We start from the raw sequence: 9255 nt of genomic DNA on the forward strand, positions 1-9255 counted from the left end.
GGATGGTCGAATGTAAAATCTAGACCACCCGATTTGCATGATTTTTTTTTCTTTTACCTTTTTAACCATATCTTTCTAAATAAAATAAAAAAAAAAATATATATATAGAGGAAAGAAAAAGAAAATAATAAAAAAAAAAAGGTATATGTACAATGAGTGGTTAGTATTTCGACCTAAACTACTCTAGGAGATCATAACCATACACAGCTCAGTGAAGTTGAACCCATTCCCTGATGACCAACGTCCGAAGACTCGGAATAACTGAACTTGACGACCTCTTGAAGATTACCCAAGCCTACAGCTTTTACCTTTACTACAGGGACCGTAAAAGTATGGCCATGTCGGCATCTCGCTCTCACTCTTACGGCCCCTGGTAAATAAACTTTACCTTTATCTTTTTTTATAACAAACTTTACCTTTATCTACTTTACCCTTTCCACATTTGTGAGCCTGTGTATATTTTCACTCACTTCTGTAAAGAACTACACATCACACACATACGATGTTGAAAACTCTTTTTCTTATTACATCTTTTAAACTTTCAAATTTGAGGAGAGAACCCGACATTCGGCGGAGGCTGACTTGGAAACCGTTAATGACGGGCTTCTAGAATTTAGATTTTCATAATTCATATATCAGAATAACATAGAGAAACGATGTCGATCAGTTCAAGCCGCAGAGACAGCTCATATGATTCGCTTAAACTAATGCTGCTCTATGCTAACTGGATCAGTAGCTTAATTTATAATTTGTTTATTCTTGTTTCTCTGAGCTCTGGGAAGAATTCGAAATCTGAGTTGATTTTGAAGATCTCGAAAATTTTCGGTCTCCATTAGCGTAAGTCTTTGATTTTTCTCATCTTCTGCTTCTCTCACCTTTTCAAGAATTTTAAAATAGGAATTATTAATAGGTTTTGGAGTTTTCGAGAGGATTTTGAATTCAATTGATGGTTTTTGTATGTACATCTATCAATATCATCGTCTTTAGAAAGAGGAAAACAGAGAACTGGATGGATCTGATATTGATTTTTGGAAATTTCTTCATCTTTCTGTCGTGGGTTCCAAGACGTTTATGTTTATATCGGGTTCATAAAAGAAGTGCTTGGTTTGATTACGGTTTCTCTTTCGTTCTTTCAGATCGTGGTGGCGCCTGACTCCTTACGTAGAGATCTGCTGTTGTTTCTGTACTACTTGTTTGAAATCCAAGGGGAGAGAAGTTCTTCATTTTGGTGATTAAGGTAACATGAAGTTATCATTTCAGTATTCGATATCTTGGTGGTGGTTATAATTCCTTTGTAGTGCGATCTGCGGTTTTATGGTTAAAGAGCAGAATACCATGAAGACCGTGAGAGATTTTTTATGGAACTGTGAATGAACTTTCTTTAGCTATAAGGATTTAATAAAGTAGACAAGTATTAAGAATTCGTGAAGGTGTTTATCATTCTTTTTCTTTAATCCACTTATCAAGTCTGATGGTATTCACTATCGACTTTGGTGGACAGTAGTGTTTCTTATTGGTGAAAGATGATTTTGCTTGGTTACGAAGCTGAATCGCATTACTTTTACATTGCGTGGAACTTTAATGGAGCTTCATTCACAAGCCAATAATAAATCGTCCCTTTGTTCTTCATTTTGTAGTTTATGTTGTTTGTAAACATTTTCAGAAATAGAAGCAAGTGCTTACATAGATCAGTATTTGATCCTTTCATCCACATCCGCTTCCTTTTGCTCTGCAGCCGGACGTAGATTGGATTGATGTGCAATGCAGAGATCACGCAGAGCTCTTCTGCAAAGAAGAGCTTCAGAAAAATTCACTGGAAAGAAATACTTCTATTATAAAGTGTCTCTGTCCCTAGTTGCTGTTCTCTGGGTGCTTGTGTTCCTCTTGAACTTATGGATCAGTCTTGGAGATGTTTTCAGAGGTAAAGGCTTTCTCAAGCATTTCCTTTTCTTGTTTTTACCTTTGCCATCCAGGATTTTAATCAAAATAGCATCAGCAATTTTTTTTTTAATTGCTATTTACCCTTCTGATTTGCTTTAGGTATTCCAGTTTACTATTTATATCTTAGTAGGTTGCTTGGGGTTACACTTCTGCAAAGTAGTATGAATGGATGCCATATAAAATATGTTCTCATAAAGGTTGACTGAGATCCATGATGTTCTCTTGATTTCAGGTTTTTTTATTCTTCCTGTCTGATATGTTTTGGGGTATTTGTTTTTACTCTTTCTTGTGGGATGTTCAATATCTTGCTCAAGGATTTATTTAGACAATTTAACTGGTTTTGATGGCTTGATGCTACTCTCTGGATCTTTTGTGTTCATCACACCATCAGATTTTCAAAGCTTTTTTAAAATATTTCCCCTCCGCTTTTTCTCTGATAGTTCTTTCTCTCTCTTTTTTGTCTTTTTATTTTTATTTTTATTTTTATGGGGGATTGGGGGGGGGGGGGGCAGGGGATATATGGATACTTATCTATAATTTGACTTCTTCTATGCAAATACGCCTTTATGCAATTTCTTCGAATAATGATTATACTATGTCTGTGGTGTGGCTAGATGGATCTGGAGTTCCAGTTAATAATTCAACTCAACATGAGGATGAGCTAGGGCTGGACAGAGTGTCTGAACAAGGAATTGGGTCTTCTTCTTCTGAAACAAAGTTGAAGGACTCCAATCAGATTTCTGCTTCTTTTGTTGAGCCCAAACTCAGCAAAACTGAATCAAAGACTAGTGAAGGCAATGGAAATCTCCATTCAGCTGTTCTAGAACAACCTGAGGTGGAATCATCTGGTATGGGAGCAACAACAGAAAAGGATAATCCAAAGAATGAAAGGCTACCTCGTGCTGCACTGCTTGGTCTTGATGAGTTCAGGAGTAAAGCAATCAACTTTAGAGGCAAGCTTGCAACTGGTCAGGCTGGTGGTGTCATACACAGATTGGAGCCTAGTGGAAAAGAGTATAATTATGCTTCAGACTCCAAGGGAGCTAAAGTTTTAGCTTTTAATAAGGAAGCAAAAGGTGCTCCTAACATCTTGTCCAAAGACAAGGACAAGTACCTTCGGAATCCCTGCTCAGCTGAAGAGAAGTTTGTTGTCTTAGAACTTTCAGAGGAGACATTAGTTGATACAATTGAAATAGCAAATTTGGAGCACTATTCTTCAAACTTGAAGGACTTTGAGCTGCTAGGCAGTTTGGTTTATCCAACCGACGACTGGATTAAGCTCGGAAATTTCACTGCTGGAAATGTCAAACATGCTCAACGGTTTGTACTTCAGGAGCCTAAGTGGGTGAGGTATCTAAAGTTTAATATGCTGAGCCATTATGGTTCAGAATTTTATTGTACGCTGAGTGCTCTGGAAGTGTATGGGGTGGATGCTGTAGAACGGATGCTGGAGGAATGGGTCTCAGTTCAAGATAAGCCATTTCAACCTAAAGAAATGGTGGCTGAGAAGACACCAGTGGCCCAACAGCCAGATCCCAAGGAACATGATGATCCGTGTGGGGATTGTGCATCAGAAGGTGATGAATTTGGATCTGAAACCTCCACCTCAAAACATGAGATTTTAAAAGGTAATGTGCCAGATCCAGTTGTGGGAATCCGACCACAACAGGCTGGAAGGTTGCCTGGAGACACTGTTCTTAAAATACTGATGCAAAAAGTCCAATCACTAGACCTAAGTTTGTCTGTTTTAGAGCGATATGTGGAAGAATTGAACTCTAGATACGGCACCATTTTCAAAGAGTTTGATAAAGAAATTTCAGAAGAAGACACAATGCTGAAGAAAATAAAATCTGATATAAAAGATATTGGGGACAGCAAGGAGGTCATTGTATGTCAAACTTCATTCTCCTCTTCAATTGACTTTTCTTCATTTTTGGGAACCTTGTAAACTTATTACCTTTTCTTGACCTCACAGGCCAAAGATGTTGGAGATCTAATTTCATGGAAATCCCTTGTTTCAGTGCAATTGGATAATCTAATCAAAGATAATACAATTCTCAGGTTTGGGTCCCTTAAACTCTTCTACGGTATATCTGCTTTGTTTATGTAAGAATTAGAACTTAGCATTTATCTTTAGATTTAAAACTTCAATAAAACACCCCCTTCTCATTTTTCAGAAGAAAACTTCACAGCACATATAAAATGTATTTTCTGATTGAAAAACATAATCATCTTTTGTCAGTGAACAAATTACTTCCTTCTTGTATTAATGTAAGGTTGGCTAGTATTGCCAGATAAATATGTTAAGGTTGCTATTATGCTGTAAGGTGTACATGGCTGTATATACCAACAATATCATGGGGGTGGGGGTGCTACATATGAATCACCTTCCGCGAAGAAGTGCCGTCCTTCCGCCCAAAAAATGATTACAGCCATTGGCGAGAGTAAGGCTGCGCCAGCGGTACTCCTGCTTTCTTTATTAAAAACCTCTAGTTGTCCATTCAACTCTGGCTGGGGTGCTACATATGAATCATGTAACCAGGTGGAAGCAGATCTTCCTATTGACTTTCTTATTTAGCTATCTTCTAGATGGATTGTATTTCTATTTAGCTTGCCCTAGCATTTCTATTGGGATCTAATCTGATATAGTAATGGTGGTGGTGGTGAGTACATGCTTGAATTTTGGGTCAAATTTTTTGATGCCCAGAAGTGGAGGTAGAAGGTGAATCCAGGCAGGTCCTATGGATCAAACAAACCAGCAGCAGGGATCTCAAACTGGGATCAAGTGGAGAAGGTGGCGTGGAGGATCCACCTCCAAGTCTCAGCCTATTTCAATGGCTAACATCTGAGATATCGATTTGAGGTAGGGTAACAGAAGAATCTTTGTTTGAATCGCGAACCTTTCATTGACTTGGGAGATGATATGACCCCAAATGAGCAGGTGTAGGCTATAACTGTAGACAACAATTGGGATAGAGTCAAAATTAAAAGGCTGTAGCAGATCCTGCAGACCAATGGAAATTGAGTCTTCACCAATGGATTGAGCGGAGATCCTGGTTGTGTGATTTTTAATGTGAAGGTATTCAAGTCTTGAAATCTGCAGCAAAGTCTTGGCAGAACTGGAGACACAGGGCTGTTTAACTGAATTTGGTGGATTGACTCTTGTCTTTAAGGGTAATCTCCAGCACTAGTGAAAGACAGAGGCTGTAGCAGGCTAGCAGCACAATAGGGAATAGAAGAGGGTAAGAGAAGAGTATTGGAGAAGAGTATTGGAGAAGAGTAAGGGGTCTAAGGAGTTTGCTCAGTCATACATCTTGCATGATAAGATTAGCTCGGAGCAGTCTGAAATCTCTTCACTGATATCATGGGTAGCCTCTTTGGTTTGTTACAAGTAAATCAACTCAAGGAATGAGTCTAGCAGTCTCTTATATGACTGGGACTCACTTTAAGAGTATAAACTGAATAGGAGAACAACTAAAATGGAGAGTCTACTTGACTAAGTTACAAAAACTGAAAATAGAAGGTAAAATAATATCTTCTAGTTTTCTAGAGGTGCAGCTGACTGTCCCTTTCATTGTGGGCCCCGGTGGAGATTCTTTGCTAGGTTATAAGTCAGGTACAAACCCACTCCACTCCCAGGTAAACAGTGATGACATGGATAAATGGGCTCTATCAGAAAGTTACTTCAATTTTCTTTCCAATTTTGAAATGAACTGACAACGGAAGCTAAATCAGTAGCTGGTGTACAAATCAAGCTGAACATGATAATTGTTCTAGAGTAATACTTGCCAAACAGCCCATCTTCAGCATGAGGTAGGAGATAGGAAATGCTTCAACGTTTATTGTTCATAATTAATATCTAACTCCCCTTCAAAAAATAAGTCACTAAGATCTTATTGGAAACAAATCCCTTTCTATTTACCACATAAATCTGGGAAAAAATAAAACTCAGAAGGATAGAATATATATATGTTAATTTTATTAAAAACAACTAGCAAAACAGAGACACATACAAAGGTAGCTCAAAGAGCTCGGGCAGGGAGAATAAAAGATGAGCTGAGACCCTAGAAACTAATAATTAACCTATTTATGGGGGAGTCCGCCATAGGGGGATGGGGAATAGATAGCAATTTGGAAGAAACATCAAAGTAGATGGCACTCTAAATCAAATCAATAGAACGAGATTTGGATGACCATCTTCTAATGTTGCGCTCCCACCAAAGATGGTGGATGGTGGCACCAAAGACTAGCTTGCCTGTGCGATCGCAAATAGAGTGTCCAACAAAGTTTCTCAAGATCCAAGACCATCCCTAGCAAAATCCTGAGATCATCGAGAACGAGGCCAAATGGAGGCTATGGCTCTATTCCAAAGGGATCGGGAAAGGGGGTAGGTGAAAAAAAGGTGCTCAATATCCTCAAAGGCTTTCCAACAAAGGGAACAGTTAGGGATAGCGGGGATATGGCTGCTAATGAGGAAAGATTGGGTTGGGAGGGCAAGGTTGAGGGCTCTCCAAAGCGTGAGAGTATGGCGGGGGATGTGACCTTTAAACCAAATCAATCGGGACCAGGGAACAGGGGGTGATGGGATCGGAGAAGGTTCCAGGCGGAGGCTGTGGTGAAGGATTTGGAGGGAGAAGGGGACCAAATAGTGAGGTCATGCGGTTGGCTGAGGATGGGGGGAGGGCACTCCAAACTAGAGAGAGGCTGGGATGGGGGAGTGGGTTCCACGAACCATTGGATATGAAGGCATAGAGGGTGGTAGTCTTGGGGATACGGGTCTCATAGACAGCACGGGGGCCAAGGAGGGAGTAGAGAACGCCCATCGGATGCCAAGGGTAAAGCCAAAAGAGAATGGAAAATCCAAGCGAGATTTGGATGGAAATAGCAGTGAGAGCTCGAGGACTGAGGAGAAGGATTTTCCTCCAAATCCAGGACGAATTTGGGGGGCAAGAAACTGTCTAGAAAGAGTCCTACTTGAGAAGGTAGGAGTAGACCCACGAAACCCAAATTGAGTCGTGCTTGGATACGATCTTCCAAATGAGCTTCAATAGGCAGGCAATATTGACATCAAGAATACGACGGATCCCAAGACCTCCCTCAGATTTGGGACGACAAATAAAGTCCCAAGAGATGGGATGGAGGAAACGAGAGGATTCTTGGCCTTTCCAGAGGAAGGCACTGAAGAGGGATTCCATGGTCTGGATAACGGATTTGGGGATGGAGAAGATGCCACTCCAATACAGGTAAGAAGATTGGAGGACAGATTGAATGAGCACGATTCAACCCGCAAAGGACAAAAGTTTGTCTTTCCAAAGTTGGAGCTTTTTCCTTATATGGTCGAGCATGGGGGAGCAATGGTGACAGGTGAGCCTACCGGGGATGAGGGGGAGACCAAGGTAGGTCACAGGGAAGGAGCCAGGGCTAAACCCTGAGAGTTGCAGGAGGGAGGCTCGAATGGATTCCGAGACTCCCGAGAGAAAAAGAGTAGATTTGCTAAGATTGACACGGAGGCCGGAGAGAGATTCAAAGGAGGTGAGGTAGGAGACAATGGTGGAAATAGATTGGTGGTCGGCCTTGGAGAAGATCATGAGATCATCCGCAAAGGCAAGATGGGAAAGGTTGGAGGACCTGCACTTAGGGATGGGAGAGATATGTGAAGTTTTGGTTGAATAATTTGTAGATATTAAAAGATGGGGTCGCTTTGGGGTGGGATTTGGGTGTCTTTGCCTTGTATAATCCTAGAATGGTGGAAGGTAATGGGGTGAAGATTATGAAGATATAAGGGTAGTCATACTCGTAGTCTCATAGGCTGAGCTAGAGATGTTGATTTTATGGTTTGGAGCAAGTTAAGATGTAGAAGCCTAGTAGGTTTCTACACTGATCTTTCAGGCTGGGAAAAGAAATTTATAGATAAAATAATATAAGATATAACGAAGGAAATAAGCGGGTGAAAATAGAGTGAAGTAAAATTAGCAAGTTTTTATGTGAAAGTCAAATTTCTGTATGTTTCGATGGAAGGCAAATTTGGAGGGGCTAGCTGAAATTTATGCTTTCCATTTTCTGTTGAAATACAATATAATCAATTTCATCTCTTGTCCATGTTGTGTACCCTACGTGTTCTCTATATTGCCTTCTACTTCAAACACGTATGGTGAAATTTCTTTTTTCTCCATTACTATGTTCTCATACGCAGGAATACCCCCCATTAGCCAGCTTTCGTAGCAAATTCTATTTGTTTTTTGCCGCTTTGGGTTTTTTTATGAATCTCCTTTAGTGATTACAGTTGATTTAGTCCCTCATAACCAGATTAAATGGTTTAACCGGGCAAGAAGTGGTCTCTTGGAAATAGCTAGGAGAACAGATTAACTTATCACACTCCTAAGATTAACCTGTCACACTGCTACATAATTAGAACCAACCCACTCAAATGTGCTTTCTGACTGTTTCTGCTACTATTTGAATTTTTGCTTACAATTCGTCCAAAAATAAAAAATTGTGGTTACATGATGCAGTTCTTAAATTTTCCTTTGTTTTGCAGGTTAGAGGTCCAAAAGGTTCGAGAAAATCAGATGCACTTGGAGAACAAGGGTTTAGCTGTTTTTGTTGTGAGCTTCATTTTTGGGTTCCTAGCGTTGGTGAAGCTATCAATGGATGTGTTGGTGAGTTTGTGCAGAATACAGAAATCCGGGAAACTTTGTTGGATGAGTTCTTCGTGGCTCGTCTTACTGCTGAGTTGTAGTATCATAGCCTTCATTCTCTCATTATAATTATAATAATTATTTAGATTACTAAATTTTTGGTCTTCGGTTTCTTCCATTCATTCACGAGTCTTGTTTTTGCTTCTGCCTCTCTTCGAATAATCTTCTTCTATCCATGGACCCAAAACGAAAATCTAAAATTTGAGGCCTCTGATCTGGTGTGAACTAAATCTAGAATAAGGAAAACCTATAACTTTTGAATATTTTATATTAGATTTGTGGGTATTTGGATCAAGCATTTAGTGTCTCAGAGACATCATGGGCTTAAACAGGATTCAAATTTTAAATCACAAAATTAGAGTGTAGAGTTAGTTCAAATTTTTTCTTCTTATTTTCTGTTTTTGATACTGAATAAAAGCTTAATATTAGTTATAATTGCAAGTACACAAAGTAATAGGGTCTATTACAGCAAATGACCTTTGAAATTCTAAAGATGATGCATATGCTATATAAGTGAACCATTGTTGAAGTGTGAACCATTGTCTTAGTAAGACATGTTATTTTGTGTTGGTTAGTGAGATTATGAGCTGAACTTGGCCATCATTACAGAAATTGT

At 39.5% G+C, this 9255-nt stretch overlaps 1 protein-coding gene across 1 annotated transcript; it reads left to right on the forward strand.

The window, feature by feature from the left end:
• The first annotated feature begins 506 nt into the window (after window positions 1-506).
• Window positions 507-8745, forward strand: LOC149026625 (Galactose-binding protein). Its single transcript, XM_089154669.1, has 6 exons — window positions 507-837; window positions 1137-1237; window positions 1736-1921; window positions 2556-3829; window positions 3917-4002; window positions 8480-8745. The coding sequence occupies exons 3-6, from the start codon at window positions 1762-1764 to the stop codon at window positions 8706-8708; spliced, it is 1749 nt and encodes a 582-aa protein (XP_089010795.1). The 5' UTR covers window positions 507-837; window positions 1137-1237; window positions 1736-1761; the 3' UTR covers window positions 8709-8745.
• Window positions 8746-9255: the final 510 nt, after the last annotated feature.

This window comes from Hakea prostrata, chromosome 1 (assembly GCF_041222555.1).
Source record: "Hakea prostrata isolate BN-2017 chromosome 1, UWA_Hpros_2, whole genome shotgun sequence".
Classification (NCBI taxonomy): Eukaryota; Viridiplantae; Streptophyta; class Magnoliopsida; order Proteales; family Proteaceae; genus Hakea; species Hakea prostrata.

Bases quoted from the DNA above. Each gene is read 5' to 3' on its own strand.
- LOC149026625 (XM_089154669.1), top strand. From the start codon at position 1,762: ATGCAGAGATCACGCAGAGCTCTTCTGCAAAGAAGAGCTTCAGAAAAA. The intron at 1,922-2,555 runs GTAAAGGCTTTC...TGGTGTGGCTAG, and splicing joins TCTTGGAGATGTTTTCAGAG to ATGGATCTGGAGTTCCAGTT. The intron at 3,830-3,916 runs GTATGTCAAACT...TTGACCTCACAG, and splicing joins GGGACAGCAAGGAGGTCATT to GCCAAAGATGTTGGAGATCT.